We start from the raw sequence: 20,955 nt of genomic DNA on the forward strand, positions 1-20,955 counted from the left end.
TAACCCTTCAATCTAACCACTACCAATCCAAACCCTAACTCTTGATTCTCTTCTTGAGAGGAGAAGTAAAGAAATCAACAAAGTACAAGCTTCCCTTAGCTTGAAAGATCATGAGAGAACATAACCTAGAAGTTTGCCATGAAAAGAGAAGGATTTGGAAGGCTTGATGGAGATGAGAAGAAGGAGAATGGAGTGAGGGAAGAAGAGGGAAGGAGGAGAAAAGTTTTCTTCAAGCTTAGAGAGAGAAAAAGATAAGAATATATTCTTTAGCCACCAACATATAAATATCCTTTTCCATGCAATTACTAATTTGCCCTTGCCATAAACGTGTTAAATCCTACACTGATACTTTCTCCGTGTTAAGGTGACATCTCAAAATAAATATCTTGCTCACATGATCAGAAGCAACATAACTCTTCTTCAGTATTTGTAGTCCAGAGACTAGGGTTTGAAACCTTGAGTGCATCTCCTCAATAGTTTCATCATCCTTAGTATGCTTACTTTATAAAACAACACTTTTTTTAACCTATAAGCGCTATCATTCTCAAGCATACAGTAGCGCTTATAAAGCACTATTTAAGGTTGATTTATTTCCAGCGCTTTACATCAAAAGCGCCATATACGATTAATCCTTTTTTTTTTTAATATTTATTATTTTTATTGAACCTATACTGACGCTTTCAAAACAAAGCGCTATATAGACTTAGAAGCATAGATAGCGTTTTTTCAAAAAAGTGCTAGCTAAAGCCTCCGTGTTTTGATTTATAGCGCTTTTGTGTTAAAAGCGCTATTTATGGGGCGCTATATTTTCTCAATTTTGTAGTAGTGAATGATGATGTTTCAGAGCATAACACCGCTTTTTTTTTTTGACAAAAAGCATAACACCGCTTGTTAGTTTCTTTGGACATGGCGGAATGAAACTATATCAATTTAAAGATAATTTTCAAAGGTCAAATGATCCTTTTTTTAACAACCCATAATTCCAAAAGTTTGGGTGGACTCGGCTTTCGAAACATGGAAGCTTTTAATTTGTCCATGCTTGGTAAGCAAAGTTGGAAACTCCTTTCAGACTCGTCTTCTCTACTTACCCGAATCCTCAAAGCTAAATATTTCCCGCGAAGGGATTTCTTGGATGCCCCTCTCGGTCACAATCCAAGCTATACATGGAGAAGTCTTCGGAGTACTCAACATTTACTTACCTTGGGTCATAGATGGAAAATTGGAGATGGTTCTAACATCAAAGTGTGGAGCATGCCTTGGGTGCGTGACCTTCCGTCGCTTAAGCCATCCACTCCTCCTCCACATAATTATGAGGACTTAACTGTTAATTATATGATGCTACCGGATCTATCTTCTTGGAACCATGGCCTCGTTCATTCTTTATTTAATCCCGGTGATGCTACTGCAACTTTATCTACACCTCTCTTTAATAGACGAAGAGAAGACACATGTATATGGAAGGCTACGGTTGATGGATCTTACTCAGTTAAATCGGCTTATCGCATTTGCATTGACCTCCTTAGTGATTCTTTACCGCTGCCCAACTAGACACAATGGCAGCTCCTCTGGCACCTCCATGTTCCCCCAAGAGTTCGGGCCTTCCTATGGCGTGCATCTCATCATTGTCTTCCTACACGAGATAATCTTTCCAAGCGAGGCGTCCCTTGTTTCGAAACTTGTGTATCATGTGATCTCCTAGCTGAATCTCACATGCACTTATTCTTTGTCTGTCATAAAGCAATGGCTTGCTGGAACCTCCTTGGCATAGGTGGCATTATTCAGGAGTTACTACATAGGGCAGATTCTTTCCAACAAATGCTTTTTGACTTATTTAGCAAACTCCATGATCAACAAAGACAACTAGCAGCTATGACCCTTTGGAGTTTGTGGAAGAGTCGCAACCTGTTACTTTGGGATGACAACGACACTACTCTAACTCTCACAGTCACTCGTGCCCAGGACGCTCTTCATGAATGGAGTTGTGTTCAAAAAGCAAAGCACCCGACACATCACGATGATCAGCCCCCTACATGGGAAAAGCCCCCCCATGGCTCAATCAAGTGTAATGTTGATGCGGCTCTTCTCAATGGCAACTCGGTAATGTGCTATGGTTTTTGCTTTCGAGACTCTTCAGGCCATCTTCTCTTTAGTAAGTCTGATTTCAAACTCTTGTCGACCACCGTCCTAGAAGCTGAGGCTATAGGTTTTTTGGAATCCCTCAGAATGGCAATCTCCAAAGACCTACGCAATGTTGCTTTTGAAACAGATAGCAAGCTTTTGGTTGATTTACTAGAAAATATTAATCATCCACTCAATGAAATTGGTGATTTAGTTTCGGAATGTCAAACTCTCTTGTTAAGTAATCCCGACTATGTAGTGTCGTTTGTTAGGAGGCAAGCAAATAGTGTGGCTCATAACATTGCTAGAGTTGCTCTATCTAATCCTAGTCCTCATGTCTTTTATGATGTTCCTACTAGCTTGTACTTTTTGTTTATGAATGAAATGCAGTAAGTTTCCCTTTGCTCAAAAAAAAAAAAAAACAGCCCATAATTCCACAAAAGGAATCAATAGTTGCTCTACTCAATGTTTCACCGTAATATTCAACTAATGAGACTAATGATGGATGGATTTTTTTTAGTCATCCAATATTGGTTCGAAGAGACTTTGTGATGGATGAAACTTAACGGTGATGACACTTGCAAGGGAGGTTGAGAGATCGTAGGGTGTGGTGGCTTGTTACATAACTCTAATCGAAGATAGATCAAAAATTACATTAGGAAAATTGGAGCTTATGACATTTTTCATGTCAAAATGTGGGGTATGTACCTTGATTTTGATATGGTTTGGAAGGAGAGAACTTTTCATCACATTATAGAACGTGACTCCAAAATTCTTTTAGATATGGTTCAAGATAATTGTAAGTTTAGTTGGGTTGTTCCTACCTTAGTGTGACACATTCGTCGTCCATCAACTTTAGATTCACATGTTCAGTTTCGTCAGGCTTGGAAGAAAAAAAACCGATGTGCTAATTGGATAGCTAATTTTAGCCTTTCCTTTAATTGTATCAATGTAGAGACTCCTAGTGAGCGTCCAGAAACTTGTTTTTATGCTATTTTTGTAGCTTGCATGTTTAGAAATGTTGGTTTAGTTTGTAATTTTTTCTTTGAACTACGGTCCTATTTACGTCTATTCAGCAAGAAAATTTTCAAGATGACATTATTCAGTGTAAATATCCATTAATGTGTTTTTAAAGGAATTATCCATTATTGTTAATAATGATGATGATACATTTTAAATTTATGTCTTAGATTCAATAGTTATTTGTCATTTCATCTATCCAAAAAAAAAATGTAATAATTATTCATCGTTACGTTTAATTGTTTTTTAAAGTATAAATACCTAAATGAAAATAAATATAAAATGAAATTTAGTGAATAAAATTAATATATAATATTTAATATACTAAATTAATAAATTTTAAATTACTTTTTAAATAAAAACCGAAATTCTGAATACCTAATATTTTTTGAAATAAATTTTGTTATGAATTAAAAGTATCATTTTATGTCATTTTACACTTATCAATTAAAAGGTTTTTCCCTCGCTTTTGGTTATTTCTCATCAAAGTTTCCCTCTCTCACAAAATTACAATCCCAAACTCATCCTTCCGAATTGATCGACAATTTCTTCACTTGGAAGTTAGGGTTTTGTCTCTTGGAAGTGATAATTGGGGTAAATTTCTTCTCTTAATTTTAACATTTTTGTTGTTCTTTCATCTTTGTTTGAATCAACTTCATTGAGTTTATGTAGTGACTTTTTTTGTTGATTTCTGATACGCTATAATCTTGTCAAATTTTCTTGTTTAATTGATATTTTTGTTAATTTTGTTGTTGTTGAAGATTTTAGTCTCATTTTCTTGATTAAGTTTCAAGATTCTAGCTTTTATGAGACATTTTGTTGGAAATTTGGTAACAGAAACCCAATTTATGCATTGTGGGTCTGAATAACTGAAAGTTTGATAACACAAACCTACATTGTATGGTCTTGTTTGATCCATGTTGCCGACCCTGATTATCATTAGATTACGAGTCGTATAATCTTGTCAAACAATTTCAAAAGTAGCTTTCTTGTTGAATTGTTATTTTTGTTTTTATTGAAGTTTTTTAGTTTAATTTTCCACTGATTCATCTCTTGATTCTTGTTTTCAACATCATTAGCAAGTAAAGGTTTAATCTTTTTGCTATTTGAAGAAAAGCAATTATGGTGATTGCTGGTAATGAGATTAGTGCTCCTAAGTCTCCTAAGAAAAGCAATTATTGGAAGAAACCTGATGTTGATGGGAAAAGTTTTGATGTTCCTGTGTTGGTTGTTGGAACCAAGTCGTGGCCAGCTCTTTCTGATGCTCAAACTCCAAAACCTAAGAATCGTGTTGAGAATGTTCGTCCTGTGGCATCACCACACTATCAAAAGCCAGGCCCCAAGCACAATGTTCGTCCTGTGGCACCTCCAACTCACATTGCTGTTCCTGCATATGCTTTCCCACCTGGTTCAGGACCTTATCCGAATGGTGAGAATCCTAAGCCTGTATCCCCAGTGGCAGCAGGACAAGGTGAGAATCACTAATCTTCAATATTCTTGCTTTGATACCATTGAAGTGGCTTTTAGTTGTAACATGATGTTTTACAATGAGTTTTTTTTATTGTCATTATGATATCTTCTCATTATGGTTCTGTAATTGGTTTGAGTAATTGGCCAAGTAATTTTGTTAACTTACATAATTGGCTAGCTCATCTGATTAAGGCTTGGCCAAGTAATCTTAATTTTGTTAACTTGCATAATTGGCTCGTTGATCTGATTAAGGCATAGTTGATTTGATTATGGCATCGTTTTTTGAGTAAACCAGGTGAGGCTGGGGACTAAGAATTAAGAAGATTTAACTGGTATCTAACATATTTTTACCATTCAAAAAATATTATGCATGTCGATTTAACTAGTTTTAAATTCTTATAGTTGTTTTTTTGGTATACAATTAGACCTCCATCAAAATGATTTAAATGAGCCAGCTTCAGTCCAAGATCCATCTGAGCATAGCATGGAACAACAGGAGAAAACTGGCACCGATATCAGTGAGTCGGGTCATGCTGTCGAAATTCTAAACTCTAATGATAATAACTTAGTTCAAGCTGAGTCAGGAGCAGAAGGAAGTAATGAAGCTAACTTAGTTCAAGCTGAGTCAGTACCAGAAGGAAGTCGTGAAGCAGAGAGAAGGCATAGGGAAAGGGTACATTGGACAGAAGGTGAACATAAGTAAGTATTCAATCTATCCTTGGAAGTTATATCTTTTTTTCTTTTTCAATTCTATTTTAGGTCAAATATATTCTTTTCAATTTAAGTTATTAGATGAAGTATTAAATAGTTGTTAGATCGCATAACTACAAATTTATATTTTTATTTTAGACGAATAGTCTAGTGACTAGATACTCAACTTTGAAGAAGTGGAATATTTTCGATTCGAACCGCATGTAGATCAACGTCCTTGTAGCTACCAATCGATACGTATTTACAATACATTAATAAAAAAACACATTTATAGCTTTTTAGTTTGTATGATGTATATAAGAAATAATTGAGTTCTAGAAAAACAAAAATGATATTTATGTTCATAGATGCAAATTAATCTTTCTAGGTTGCATATCAACAAAGAGAAGAGGAAAAAAATCAATGCAAGTGTTTCCATTGTTTTGGATACATGCCAAGATATAGTTTCATTTCTTCATTATTTTCTTCTCTTATTATTTAATTGAATTTGAATATTTCGCATTCATTCTATAATTTGTGATGTATAGGTTGTTTCTGGAGGGGCTTGAAAAACATGGTAGGGGACGTTGGAAAGATATTTCAAAAGAATTTGTGGTGACAAAGACTCCAACTCAAATTGCTAGCCATGCCCAAAAATACTTTATCCACCAAAATGTGAAAGATATAGAGAAGAGGAAAAAGAGAAGAAGTATCCACGACACAACCTTAAACAAGAATGACACATCGATCACTGCTCCTATGGAACAACATGAGAATCCTCCTCAAGACACAGCCACCTCAAGACAAATGCAGTTGGTTCTGCTCTGTCCAATCGGTTCTACACTTCCTGATATGAACAATCTTGAGAAGATGCGCAACTTGTTCAACTTGTTGGCAAAAGAACTTTGAATTAGAGGAGTTGTTTGCATGAGGAAAGTTTTCTTGGGTCTCTGGCAGATTATGTAGTGTTAGTTTTGGTTGCTGATTTTGTTTGATCTTTAGATAGGTATCTTTCTTTGTTGAGCTGCTTGTTTTGATGTATTATTCTGTCATGGATTTTACTTGCCAAGACAATGTGGTTGTGTATTTTAGGTCTTTCTTTGTTGAGGTACTTGTTTTGGTGTATAGCACTTCTTTTTGGCTAGGTGAGTACACTACACCTCCTCTTCAAGTTCTGTTGTTGAAATCACTTGGTGGAAATGTTATTTGGCTGTTCTTAATTTGATTATTTTCAGAAGCACTATGAAGTATTTCAGAAGCTTTTGTTATAAACATTAGACCTGTTTTACTTTTACATGCAAGTTTTAAATATATCACCTCCTAGGGTTTAAAGAACTATTGTCAAGGATTGGCATACATACTTTTCTGTAGAATTCAGTACCAGTAGCATGGTATAAAGCGTATAAGACTAAGAGTGATAATATTTGTACAAACATTTATGACAACTTTTGTGACAATATATCGTTCTCTTATACTATTTTCCCTACAAATTTTTATAATTTCTTTTTCATTTTCCTCTCATAATACACAATAAATTACACAATGGTCGTTGTTACTTTCTCCCCTTAAAAATTCATTGAATCCCCAAGGAGTGTAAGAGACAACGAAGATCACCTTTTTACAGTTTGTACATAATTTCCACTTGAATCTCTGCAGAAGCATGTACTCCCCCCGTTCCTTTTTAAGTGTCTAAATGAATTTTTCGTTCCTATTTAACTGTCTTTTTGGTATTTTAAGGGTACGATTTGTCAATTATACCCTTTGTCAATTACTTTTATCTTTTTCAGTAAAACTAATTGATACTATCTATTTGGAAAATTTAAGTTTGTTTTTTTAAACAATGTTTGTTTTTTTTTAAACAAAATTTGTTTCTTGTTATCTTCAAATTTAAACAAAATTTTGTTCCAAATAATGGTTTCAAGAAGAGTTAAAATTCTATAATTTTGTTCCAAATAATGGTTTCAAGAAGAGTTAAAATTCTATAAATAAGATGAGTAATAATTGTTAAAAATTTCAAGTATGACTCTAGCATTAGTTGAAGCCTTAACTTTGATTAAAGGAGTTGGAAGAAAGTTAATTTTTTTTCTTAACTTTTGATAAATGTGAAGTTGAAATAATTTTTATATTGACTTACAATAATTAAAAAGATGTGCACAATATTTAGAAAATTGACAATTGTTTGTTATGAGAGAGAGAGAGAGAGAGTGCGCAAAAAAATAGGAATTTGTTGGAGAAAAAGATAATCATTGTTTGTTACGGGAGAAACATAACATATTAAATTTATTGGAAAGATAAAGTGTGTGAAATAGGAATTTATTGGTGGATTAAAATGAGGGTATAATAGTAAGAAAATGTGCAAAAATACACATCGCTATTTTGGTGTTAATTTTCTAAAAAGACACTTAAAAAGGAACGGAGGGAGTATATTCTTTGCAGAAGCAAGTGTATTCTCTGCAGAAGCAACAAAAATAAAAGGAAACAACAATCAGGCAAATATTTCAATCATTTCTTCTGAAAGAAACTTGCAAGTGTAGCTGATGAAGTGAAAAACACAGAAGTCATGGTCTACTTTATCTAAATAGAAAAGTAGCCAAACATAAGCTCCCACTACTACAGTCCTAGTTTTAATTGTTAGCATAATCTTGAATCCTCGTTCTCTAGAGTACATTTTTCTATTTGTAGACATTAAGCTTCGAAAGGGTCTAATGGTAATGGGAGTTAGTCAGGACGATGTAAAAATTACTCTTGAAAAGGTGACGATGATATTCGGATATTTGCATGAAAAAGATGTGTTTGAGAAAAGTATTACAAACAGCATCTGGCAAAGCGGCTTTTGTCTTGAAAAACAGCTTCTGAAGATGCATTCCCTGTTAATTTTAAGTTCAGTAGCAAACTGTATAAGGTAAAAATAGTGAGGACTGAGGATTATGAAATCTAGGAAGCAATATTTTTTTTAAACAGCTAACTTTATTGAAGATATACCTCTCATAAACGGGGAGCACTTTGATGCCATTAATGGCACCGTGCCATTAAATCTGGGTCATACAAACACATTGTCATTGCATCTGGGCCACACAAAACATCTATCTTGGTGCCATTAATGGCCCAGATTTAATGGTACGGTGCCATTAATTGCACCAAAGTGCTTCCCCTCATAAACCATGAGAAACATGCACAGAGAAGAAAACAAACCAGGGGCAACTCAAAGTCAATCTTGCTCGATACCTCATGGGGAGAGTCTGCCATGCTTGATCCCTCTTTGGGGAGAGTCTTCATACTCCATCTCTTTCTTAAGGCGGCCTTTAATGCCATATTTTCCATTTCAGGAGAGTTAGACGCAACAATGAGCTTTCAATCCTTTTTTCATTTGATTTCGCATTTTAAAGATGCTGCAGATACACAAGAATAACACATAGCAAGTAGGGTAAGAGATATATAAATTATAAAATGTAACCATACAATTATGCTCTGATACATCATCATTATGAGTGGTGGAAGTGCATAATTCTGTCAGTATATGTCGCTCCGTTTTGCAAAATTCTCTATTTAACTAAACCTTATAAAGCTTATATTTAATATATATATCTTCTACGTACATATGCAGTCACAAACAACCTCAAAGTTACTAAAATTAAACAGAGATTCATTGTTAATCAAAATCTTTTAGGGGGAGTTTGTCGTCCATTTGGGTCCCACGAGGCTTGAGGGAATAGTCTCCGCAGTTGCGCGCGGAGGATATTTGGTTTACATAAAAAATAATCAATAAAATACAATTAACAAAAACATTTGGACGAATAAATATTGTACAATCCATGTCAATAATTCAAGTTTACAGTGCATGACACCGAGCAAGAACAATGTATCCAGAAAATCAAAAGCTAAAACAAGTTACCATCTCTTATCTTTCTTTCCTCTTCTTCCCAGTCTTCACATACGTTTCAAAAAACCAAAAATTCATCGTTGAAAGAGTCATTATAAACAGAAAACAAAACATTATAATCAAGGGATATGGACTCTCCTTCTCAAAACATTATATAGACAATGGTCATGAACCTACGGATATTTCCAGCTTTTTCAAGGTGAAAACGAAGATCATAAAGCTACATGTAGAAATTTGTTTACGCTAACATCAAGCTCCATTAAAGGTAAAAAATTAAGGGTAAAAACGAAGATCAACAAATTAAGGGTAAAAAAATTAAACAAGGTCCTTTTTTTAACCATTGTGAATAGATAAATAAATGAGAAGAATAAAAAAAAAAATATAAACAATTAGTATTTATTTTTGTATATAATAACAAAGAGAAGCGTTATACACCAAAACAAGTACCTCAACAAAGAAAGACCTGAAACATACAACCACGTCGTCTTGGCAAGTAAAATCCATGACAGAATAATACATCAACAACAAAGAAAGAACACCTATCTAAAGATCAAACAAAATCAGCACCCAAAACTAATACCACATAATCCGCCACACGTATCCAAAATGTGCTTGTCCTACACTCTAAACCCAACAAAACTATGTTGTTTCTGCTGCATTCTTGAAGAGGAATATCATCTTGTTGTTCAACTGGACGAATGACTAATGCGACCAATGTTTGTTGTCGGCATCCAATCAAAACAACTTGACTAATGCGACCAATGTTTGTTGTCGGCATCCAATCAAAACAACTTGTTTCGAGGACCCATAGTCATTCCCCCAGTTGAACAACAAAATGAGATTGCTCATCTTGAATACCTTTTCTTCTAAATCAACATGATGACCTAATTGTTTCAATTATTTTTTTTCTTTCCATGTAAAACCAATTTCATCTAATTTGGATTATATATATAGGCTCACATACGGAATTTGTTCTACTTTTTTGGAGGGGTTTGTTCCTACTTATTCTAATGTTAGGTATATCCTTTAATCAATATTTTATGTTTGTTTGTTTGTAACAAACTCCCCCCCCCCCCCCCCCCCCCCCCCCCCCCCCCCCCCGTTTATTTTAATAATAACATTTAAACAGTTTTTCTTCTAATATATTTATCTTTTTGTTCTCCTTCTTATCCCTTTACTCTTTCCACTATTTCTCCTTCTTATCCGATTTTTAGTTTAAGTATTTATAGTTTTATCCCTTCATGACTAATTCCTATATTTTGCAAATAACAAACTCATTTGTTTCATCTTCTTGTAATCTTATTCCCTTTTATCTAATATACTAATTTACTGCTTATTATAATAACCAAAATTTCATAATTATCTTTTTTAAACTCTTAATTTTCTTAACTTTATGTGTCAATTGTTCATTTTCCAAAATATAAAACCAATTTTTTTGTTTTTGTCGAAGATAAAACCAATTTGTTATCCTTTAAGTACTTAATTAACTCTTAAGTCATATCTTGATACTTCTCTATAAATCATACTTACTAAAGCTTGTCAGGTCAAGCTAACCCTAACCCTAAAATTAACCTAGCATTTTCCCTCCCAATTCTAACGCATTAATTCCATGTTTGACCTCATCACCCTTAATACACGCCATAAATACATTTAAATTCAGGTTGTTTGGCAATTCATTTCATTTAAACCCTTAATACACGCCATAAATTCATTTAAATTCAGGTTGTTTGGCAATTCATTTCATTTAAGGGCACAGTTGTTTGGAAAATAAAATAATATGGTTGCAACATTTCAACAATAGAACACGGTTGGAAAATAATATAATATGGTTGCAAATTTTCAATAATATGGTTTCAAAAAAATAAACACAGTTCAAATAAAAGAAATGCATTAAATAATTTTTTTTTTAAAATAAACGATATTGCAAATTAAAATAATATGGTTCAAGTCAAATTATCTTTGTTTCTAAAGCTTGTTTGGTCAAGCAATCTCTAACCCTAATTTTTAGCTAGCTTTTTCCCTCCCATTTCAACGCGATAAATTCGCAGATTTGACCTCCTCACCCCTTTGTCATGCAATAAATGTCATTCATTTCAAATTCAGTTGTTTGAATTTCTCATTTAAATATCCTTAAACATTTCGAATTGTCCCATTTGACCTTCTCACTCCTTTGCCATTCATTAAATGCACTTTTACCATTCATATCAAATCTGAAAATTCTCTCCTCATTTAAATGCAATTGTTTGACATTCTTCTTTAAGATCAATCTTTTAAATGCTCGTTTACTGTAACACCCACTTTGAAAACATCTAGAATATTCAAAAGTGCGTTAAAACTGATATTGGATACATTAATTATACAATAAAGAAACGACATTAAGTCGAGGTTTAAGATACATCGACATCTGAAGCTTCTATGTTACATTATTACATCACAAAGTTGTCATACGAAGTCTAGTACAAGTTCACAAAAGTACAACTCATAATATAACATATGCATCTCTTAAACTCATCACTAAAGAGGTTCCATGCAACAACGATCAATCCAAAGCTTTTTCTTTACCTTTTCCTCGAGAAACCTGAGAACCTGAACAACAAATGAGTGGGGTGAGACATAATGTCTCAGTGAGTTCTTCCTACTTCCTAGGCTAGTGATAACTTTGGGGAAGACCTACGGTTATCACGTGCCTATTTTACAACCGTCTGATTGATTATACGTGTGTGAGCTTATTACATACTTTAACGACCGTGTGGGGTACTAGGTCGCTTCTTTACATCTATATTCATATCATGTCTTAATATACATTTGCTTGCAACATCATACATTCATAACATAATAGTGTGTAACAAACATTTATCTGAGTTCGTTTTACGGAATGTTCCGGGTGGAGTAACCCCGAAGACAAATCCCATACATTTCCGAAAGTACCTAGCTAAGGTAATCGGACTCCCTCAATGCCACGGGGGCCCCCCTTACGGAGCTTATCCCATTTCCAAGAAGGAAAATCCCTCGCATCCCTCTGATGTGGATAACGAGAGCCGCAACACCTACAACCTTTCATTCATAAACAAGCAATTTATTTTAAACATTTATATGTCTAAATCGTACATTCTACATGTTTCACGACCTCTAAGTCGAGGTTCTATTATTTCCATTCTAGTTCTCGACTTTCTATGCCGAGTCTCTATTTCTTACCCATGATATAGGTCATAACATGACATCTCATATGCTATTCTTCATTGAATTTTCTTTATGTTGTTCATGCATTTTCATTGCCAATATCTTTGGGGTAATGTATAATGAATGCTTAACTTTGAGGAGGTTTTAAAAGTTATAAGAATCTGCAAGAAAGGTCTCATCGGCACTACCGCATCACATAAAATTTTCAAAAAAAGTGTTGTGCTGTGGAATCTAGCTTGAGCGAGATTTCTCGCTTGAGCGAGATTCTAAGCGAGATTTCTCGCTTGAGCGATATTCCAAGCGAGATTTTAATTTGATTCGACATTAATCTCGCTTGAGCGAGATTCATCTCGCTTAAGCGAAGTTCTTCAGTGCCAGACCTGCAGAATTCGTATTTTTGGCCTCCAAACCTCAAAATTGAGTTTCCAAAGTACACACAACACCCAGAACACATAGAAAAACAGTTTAGAACATTTACATGGCAACAAACAACATAATATCAATGATTCATAGCAAAAGGGGTTATAACCAACATAATCCATGTTTTCTCACAAGTAATCACACAACCCAAGGGTAGTATAATCTATCTAAGAACTCACCTTGCACAAACTGAAATGAACTTCAAGTTTCCTTAAGCTCTACACCAAAACCCTAGAATCTCTAATCTTGAAGAAAAGGAAACACAAGATGGTGAGACTTGTTCCTACACATCCAAAGCTTGCTTGTTCTCTTGCTTGTAAGATTTTGAAGTTTGGATTGCTCCCAAAGAGGGATAAGGATCGGTTCTTAGAGAGAGGAGAGAGCACAAGAAAATTGTTCTAACCTAGAGTGAGAAAGACAAAGAAATAATGAAGATTTTGGGTCTAAATCACTTATATACTCCTCAAACTCAAAAGTCCATAATGCCCTTAGTCTTAAACGTGCACAATTCATCGTTAAAAGATGATACGTCTGTTATACCCTAATTTTGGACCTAAAAATACTTATTCAAATTGTTCTTTCATCTGTGATATGTGTCTATGTTTTCTTGCACCTCAAGTCATCCAAAAACATTTTTTCTTACATTTCAAGTCATTTGAACTTGTCTCTAGTCAATTGCATCCTTCTCTGCATTTTATTTCAATATTACTTGCAAAATTCATGAAAAAGGGTATTTTAGTCATTTCCTGTATCCAAACTCATTTTAGTCCTTGAAAATTGTTTGAGTCCTTTCAAATAGTTTGAATAAGTCTTTGTTTCCATTCTATGTCAAAATCCATTTCAAAAATCGCATTTGAAGTCATTTTGAGTCAATTTAGCCCCTAGGGGCATTTTAGTCTTTTCATGTATTAAAACTCTGTTTAAATTCTAAAAATTGTCTCTGAGTCTTTTCAATTGGTTTGAATAAACTCTTGCCTTGATTCTCTGTTAAAAACCACTTTAAAAAATTGCATCTGAGTCATTTTGAGTCGTTTTAGTCCCTAGGGGCATTTTGGTCATTTCACACGAAATTTCGACAGAGAGAGGTTACTTTAAAGTACCTCATTTAAGTAGTTGGTTCGTTTTAGTCCATTTTGCGTTTTTTATTGGTTTCACTTTACGTTTATCCCAAATTACATTTTTTAAATTCAATTTTTATTAAGTTTTTTGCACTTTAGTCCTTTTTCTATTTTTTCTTTAAAATTTTTCTAATTTGCATTTTGGTCCTCCAAGTCAAACTTTTATCTTTTAGTTCTTTTTTGGTCAATTGCATTTCAGTCCCCAAAAATTTTAACTATTGCAAAATGGTCCTAATTTTGTCCAGTCTATTTTTTAGTCTTTTTTCTATTATTTTGCAGACAGGTCCTTGTAGTTTCCAATTTTGCAGAAAGGTCCTTTTGATAAAATCCAGCAAGGCCGAATTCACACAAGTCCAGTACAGGTGTCACAAGTCCATTAGTCCAGAGTATCACACTTGGCCTATAAATAGAGGTCAACTCATCAATGCACAGGAGAAATCAATCACTACGTGCCAACTCAACAAACACATTTTCCTCATTCTCTCTCCTTTCTCAAGGATCAAAACCCTAACTAACTCCAGAAATCACCAAGAACACGAAGAACAGTTACGAACCCTAACTGTTTCCAGAATCATAAATTGAGCCAAATCGAAGCAAGATTCACGAAGTTCTCAGAGATTCGAATTCGAATCTTCATCATCGAACTGAGAAACTGCAATTCAAGTACAAGCTCAGAGAACTTGTACGATCACAGTGGAGAAGAAGAGGAATTGAAGAAGCAGAATCAAACCAGTAGAGAAGAAGAAGAAGAATGTCACCAGTTCAACAACAACAAATCATTCACCAGAAACTCATAGAAGATTCACCAAGGGTTTCGTCGTCTTCTCCTTCGAATTTCCAGGTAAATTCACAAAACCTTCTCGTTTTTCGTTTTAAATCATCATCGAAGGCTCAAGAGTGAAAATAAACGGTGAATCAAAGTGAAAACCTCGAAAAGATTTGAAAAAAATTGAAACTGAAACCCTAACATGTAAAATCACGAGGAGTCACCGGTTATTTTTCAAATCAGAGTTCGAATTCGTCATCAGCATAAAAGATTGAGTAGATTAGGGCTTAGTTTCAAGAAGATTAGGAAAAATTTTGAAACCCTAGAACCGAATAGTTCAAGTGTAGATCTACTCTGATCTAAGCCTCTTTTCACGGAAAAAGTTTCGAAATCATAAAGAGAAGAGAAAGAGCTTTAAGAATGTGTATATGGCTTTTAGATCGGAGCAGATTGAAACTCCGACGCGGCGGCGCCACCACTGGCCACCACGTCGGAGAAAGGAAGAAGATGAAGATCATCAAGTGAGAGATGAGAGCTTCTCTCTCTAAGGTTTAACCTAGAGAGAGAAACGAGTGAGGAGAATGAAGTCTGGACCGGTCCTGGTGCTTTTAAAAGGACGTGAATCAGACCGGTTCACCTGAACCAGTCTGGTTCACTCCTGGACCACTAGCTAGCCACCGTTTGATCTAGGGTTTAGGATCCTGGATCAATCCAACGTCCCTGATACGTTTGGATAGTCCAGGATCCGTTTTCCCTTTGGGCCTGGGTCTTTATTTTCGTTTTCTTTGATTTGTTGCTATTTTGCATGTTGTTTCTTGCTATTTGCACCCTTACCTGTCCAAAACACTTCATAAAAATTCCTAAAAAAATTCCTATGTGTTTTTGATCTTTTTCTTGATACTTTTGTGATGTTGTAATGTGTTAAATCTTGATAAAAAATATGTGTGGTATTTTCTTATTAATTGTTACTATTTTAGTTGGAATTTGTGAAGTTTTATATGTTCTTGAGCTATAAAAAACCCTTTAAAAATTATAGAGAAATTCATGTATGTTTCTTGTTATTTTTGTGATATTTCTATGCATTTTGTTCACTGAAAATTTTGTCAAAAAAATATTAATACATTTTCTTGCATTATTTCTTGATTTTATATGAAAAACCCTCAAAAATTGCTCAAATTCCACTCTATGCTCTTGATGACTATTTGGTGTACATGTTATATGATTCTATGAATTTTTAGCTACTGTTTGTACATAATTGTGGTGCTTGTGTGTGAGTCTTGGTTAGTTGCTTGTTTTACAAGTTACATTTGGGCATAAATAATGCACATATGTCTAGATTCCCCTTAAAAATGTCAAGTCCATCATATTGCCCTAATCCTCACTTTAGGACTTGATTCTAGGACTTTGGAAAATGTACGAGAATGTGAGAGTTTTAGGCAATAGGATTCTTACATTTTTTATGGGTGAATTTTAGTCATATTTTGCACTTGTTTTGGCTTTATTTTGTGTTAGTTTCCATACTTTTGCTATAGTATTCCGCCTTATTTCCCTTTATACTATCATATGCTACTAACCATTTTCTTGTGTTTCGTGTCTCATACATCCCATAAGCATATTCCCTCATTCAACCTTAGCTCCATCTCTTGCACTTTAACTCCTATGCTAAGACTTAGAAATTTTGCAATTTCCTTTATGTCTAAATTCTTGCAAGACCATAGAATGTATCTAGGCCAATGATGTAAAGGACAATGGACTCTAATGATGTACACCGACACAAGCACCGACACATGCACACACATCACATAGATATTTTTAGATGTATGGCTAGGATATGCATGTTTAGATGTATGTTTAGGATTGTATGTTTAGATGAATGCTTAGGATTTACACTTAGAAAAATCAATTTTCCAAAAAAACTTGAACAATATCACTCCAAATCATTTTCTAAATAAACCTTGGGATCAAAATCCCATTGTATTTTCCTTTTTCATTTTCTTAATCAAATTTCAATGGAAATTAATCATACTTGACTTTCTTTTGCGAAATAACTAATTCAACCTCACAATTTCACAATCTTATGCCCTTGAGGCCCCTCTCTCTTATTCTTCAAAATCCAATTTTCAAACTTAAAATCAACCAACAAAAACAAAAACATTTTGGAAGAGAACTACGGTGGATTTGATCCCTTAAAAGGGTACGTAGGCAAGGAACCAATATTCCTTCAATTCAAATAAAATAAAAATTCAAACACATTCTTCTCCCTCCAATTCTTCACTTAGTAAACCCTTAGGTGTAAATATCATTTTTCAAATAGCATTTAAAAATAAAGCGCGCGCGTAGAAAGTAAAGACGGTTCCTATAGGATACTATAGTCGCTATGGGTGCCTAACACCTTCCCGTAGCGAAAACAACTCCCGGACCTCGATTCTCAAGGGTCTTGCTTATTTTTTCCCTTCCCAAGAAAAAATGAGATATCACCGGTTAAATAAGGCTCAAACGTAATCAATGTTTGACACCCGAAAACCAAGATAAAACAACGTCGTAATCTATTAAGCGGGATATTACATTTACCACACAATAAATTCTAACATTTGACCTTCTCACCCCTTTGTCACGCAATGAATTTCATTCACATCAAATCCAAAAAAATTCTCCTCATTTAAATGCAATTGTTTGACCTTCTTCTTTAAGATCAATCTTTTAAATACTCTTTTACCACACAATAAATTCTAACATTTAACCTTCTAACCCTTTGTCACACAATGAATGTCATTCATATGCTCACGTTTATCTCTTATTATTAAAGCTTAACCCCCTTAGCAGAAATCATCTTCACCCTCTCACAGGTCAGCGTAGTCAAGGAAATGTGTGTGTGTTTTTTTTTTTTTTTTTGAGGTATTTTAGATACACCATATTTTCTTTGAGTCAGTCCATGTTTTAGAAATTTCTAATTGGGGTTTTTCAAGTTGTAAATAAAATCGAATTTTAATTGTATTACACGAGATTCAGATGTGGTTAGTTCTATGTATTTTTCTTATGTTTTTAAGTTGTTTCTGTTTTTAATCTCAAACTTACCAATGATGATTTAGAGATGTATTTTTGTTTTATGTTTTCAGTAACGTGTAAGATGTTTCCTTATCCTCAGAAAATCTAATGAATATGTCTTTTTTGTGTTAAGTTATATGTCCACCTTTATTTTGATTCAGTATAATATAGTGTATTTGCAAATTATTCCATCTGATATAGTGTTAGAAGAAAATATAAAAGGCAAAAAAAATTTATGCGCTGACATAGCGTAAACAAAATTTAAAAAAGTTAAACAAAGTTTGGATACATCGTTAATACTCAAATTTAAATAAGTTCAACTTTTTTTTTATGATTTTAAGAGATAGAAGCAAAGTTATAAGACATCAAACAGGCTGAGATAGAAGCAAGGCTACAAGTTAACAATTATCGGACATCACATAATATATAGTTTAAGCAGGTAACCACATATAAATTTAGAGGATCTAAAATACTGAAATTTGAACAAGTTCAACTCAGTTTGGATACATTAATAGTACGATCAAGTTTTAAAAAGTTCAACTTATTTTATGATTTTAACATTCATCCATATGGAATTTCAATCCGAAAATGGCCAAGATACTTTTCTATCATTAGTTATCCTTTTTTAATGTAAGTTAGTTGGTCATATGGTAAAGCACACCTGACTATGATTGAATGTATATGTTTGAAACCATTTATTTTAAGTAACATAATGTTGAATGAACGTGTAACCTCTCTTAAGCCTTAGAGGTTAGCATGTCTCAAACATCCGACCTCCACTATCTTCATTCATATTTAGAGTTTATAAAAATCAAAGATAGTTATATATTCTAATGTAGTAAAAATTTGCTTCGTAAATTGTCCATGTAAATCCAAGAACGCGTTTGCATAAATTATTCATGTCTCTTATTTGTACTTTAATGATGTCATACTCTAACGATGTCAACTTAATACTAATTATATAATACATCATATTCCTTATGGAACTATTAAATTACAACTCAATTAGATGATATAACTTATTCGTCGCTTTTCTTCGTTGGTTGGACCCGTGCGTCGCACGGGTCGATGTTCTAGTAAATATCAAATATAACATAATTGTAAATCATAAGAGAATAATAGAATTCTCTCTTTTCACTGTTTCTATTTATTGTTCTTATTTTCTTCTCTCCTCTATTTTAATTTCTTATTTTAAGAGTTTCGTAACAAAACTATTAAAAGAGATCTTAGGTTATTTATATTTTTTTTTAAGAAAAAGAGATCTTAGTTTATTATTATTTGCAAAAAAAAACTTCGTATAAGTAGGAATAAAGTTTGGTATGTGAGCCTATATATAAAAAAAAAAAAAAAAACTAATACGGTATATTAAGCTGTTTATTATTTTAGGTTTTCTTCTTAATAACAATAATTATTATATGGAACAAAGGTTTCTTGTAGTGACGTGAGTAGTAAATTTCTAAATTATTTAATTTTAAAATTCTGATTATTATATGGAACAGTGTTGTTCAGTGGTTGAATGTAACGCTGATACATATAAAATATTGATTAGCAAAAATATATATATATGTATGTATATATATATATATATATATATATATATATATATGTATATATGTATATATATATATATAGGGGGCTGTTAACTTGCACCCACCTAAAAACACTAAGGTGTAAGTTAACAAGTTACACCCACTAGTAATTTACAAATAAACCAAATACCACTATTGTATGTCACTAAATATTGAAGGATAGTTTTGTAAATTTTACTTTATTTAAATAAAAAAAATACACACGCTCAACTGCTTCCGAAATCTCCGCCGCAAAGCTTGCATTTTTTTTTTCTTTTCTTTTTTGTTGATGATAAAGTGAAGCCGCTATTGAAGGTTTTGTTTTGGTTTTTTCAACTTCGTCACTGAAGAACTAATTTTTCCTGAGCCATTTTCTTTTTTATTTAACACATTCATGTATCCACTTTGTTTTCTTTGAAATATAGCACTTGGATGTGCCATTGTTCCAAATCTGATTCACGTAAAAAAATGCAGTTTTTTCTTCTTCTTTTTTGCAAATAAAAATGTATTTGCTAGTCAAGAAGAAAAATATGACAAAATAAACTAGTCAGGAAAAAAAAAGCCTAGTGATCGGGGAAAAAAAAAACAAAACAAAGGAAGCATGTATAGGAAGTTGCCGTCAAACACGGAACAAATATGTTTTCTTTCGTTTTTTGTTTTAAAAAAAAGTGGAATAGACAAAACTGTCCCTTAATTTTAAGTAACTTGAACAATGGAGATTGGTTTATTTGTAAAAGACTAGTGGGTGTAGCTTGTTAACTTGCACCTTAGTGTTTTTAGGTAGGTGCAAGTTAACAGCCCCCTATATATATATATATATATATATATATATATATATATATATATATATATATATATATATATATATATACAATACACACACACACACACACACACACACCCTAACTAGAAAAGTTTGTCACTCTAGGTAACATACAACTCACAAAAGAGATTAATTATTGATCAAAAACAAAATACATATAAAATATTGATTAAAGGTTATACCCTAACTTCCCCTAAAAAAAAAAAAAAAAAAAAAAGATATACATTAACTAGAAAACTTTGTTACTCCTAGGTAATATGCAACTTAAAAAATAAAATTATTGATCAAAAAATAAAATACATATATGACTAAGAGTAATGATATTTGTCCAATCCTTTATGACAACTTTTGCAACAATCTATCTTTCTCTTGTACTATTTTCTGTCTAATTTTTATAATTTCCTTTTCATCTTCCTCTCATAATACAGGGCCGCGCTTCAGTGCCTTTTGGGCGCCAAAGGCACATGCCTTTGACCCAATCAGGCGCTGCCACTTGTCATTGCATTATTTTAAAAATAAAAAACATGTAAACTTGGTTTTTAGAACAGAGAAGAGAGTAGCATAACATTTTGAAGAAAACAAATTAGATGCAGAACATAACCCAGACCCAATCTCTGCTTCAACCACCACCTCTCTGCTTCAACCACAACCCACCATGAACAAGTGCCGCCGCGCTCTTTGACGCCGTCCTCTGCCGTAATATCAAAAATAGTTGACAATTCAACTTCTCCCGTTTTCTCAATTTATTTTAAAATTTGGTGAATTTTGTTATGGAGTGGAATTGATTTCAGATTGATTGAGGATTGCTATCTCTTGAGTAGTGGATTGATTTGGGATTGAAATTGTTTGAATTAAAT

General features: G+C 33.4%; 2 protein-coding genes and 1 long non-coding RNA gene across 3 annotated transcripts in view; all 3 read left to right on the top strand.

Moving 5' to 3' along the window:
- The first annotated feature begins 1,740 nt into the window (after positions 1-1,740).
- LOC146920597 (uncharacterized) lies at positions 1,741-2,511 on the top strand. Its single transcript, XM_085711171.1, has one exon. The coding sequence runs from the start codon at positions 1,741-1,743 to the stop codon at positions 2,509-2,511; it is 771 nt and encodes a 256-aa protein (XP_085567297.1).
- A 1,084-nt stretch (positions 2,512-3,595) lies between these two features.
- The window catches only part of LOC146920598 (uncharacterized), a 29,896-nt gene continuing 12,536 nt past the window's right edge, over positions 3,596-20,955 (top strand). Inside the window, exon 1 of the long non-coding RNA XR_015011837.1 lies at positions 3,596-3,732. This is a non-coding gene — a long non-coding RNA (uncharacterized LOC146920598). The remainder of the gene's footprint in view (positions 3,733-20,955) is intronic.
- LOC146920599 (uncharacterized) lies at positions 4,240-6,207 on the top strand. The gene is made up of 3 exons (XM_085711172.1): positions 4,240-4,609; positions 5,034-5,307; positions 5,847-6,207. The coding sequence occupies exons 1-3, from the start codon at positions 4,261-4,263 to the stop codon at positions 6,205-6,207; spliced, it is 984 nt and encodes a 327-aa protein (XP_085567298.1). The 5' UTR covers positions 4,240-4,260.

Source organism: Medicago sativa, chromosome 5 (genome assembly GCF_051527215.1).
Source record: "Medicago sativa cultivar Bolivia chromosome 5, Bolivia_mono, whole genome shotgun sequence".
NCBI classification, from domain to species: domain Eukaryota; kingdom Viridiplantae; phylum Streptophyta; class Magnoliopsida; order Fabales; family Fabaceae; genus Medicago; species Medicago sativa.

Excerpts from the sequence above, each read along its gene's own strand:
- LOC146920597 (XM_085711171.1), top strand. The coding sequence starts at position 1,741 with ATGGCTTGCTGGAACCTCCTTGGCATAGGTGGCATTATTCAGGAGTTA.
- LOC146920599 (XM_085711172.1), top strand. The coding sequence starts at position 4,261 with ATGGTGATTGCTGGTAATGAGATTAGTGCTCCTAAGTCTCCTAAGAAA. Across the intron at positions 4,610-5,033 it reads CCCAGTGGCAGCAGGACAAG|ACCTCCATCAAAATGATTTA; the intron begins GTGAGAATCACT and ends GTATACAATTAG. Across the intron at positions 5,308-5,846 it reads TGGACAGAAGGTGAACATAA|GTTGTTTCTGGAGGGGCTTG; the intron begins GTAAGTATTCAA and ends TGTGATGTATAG.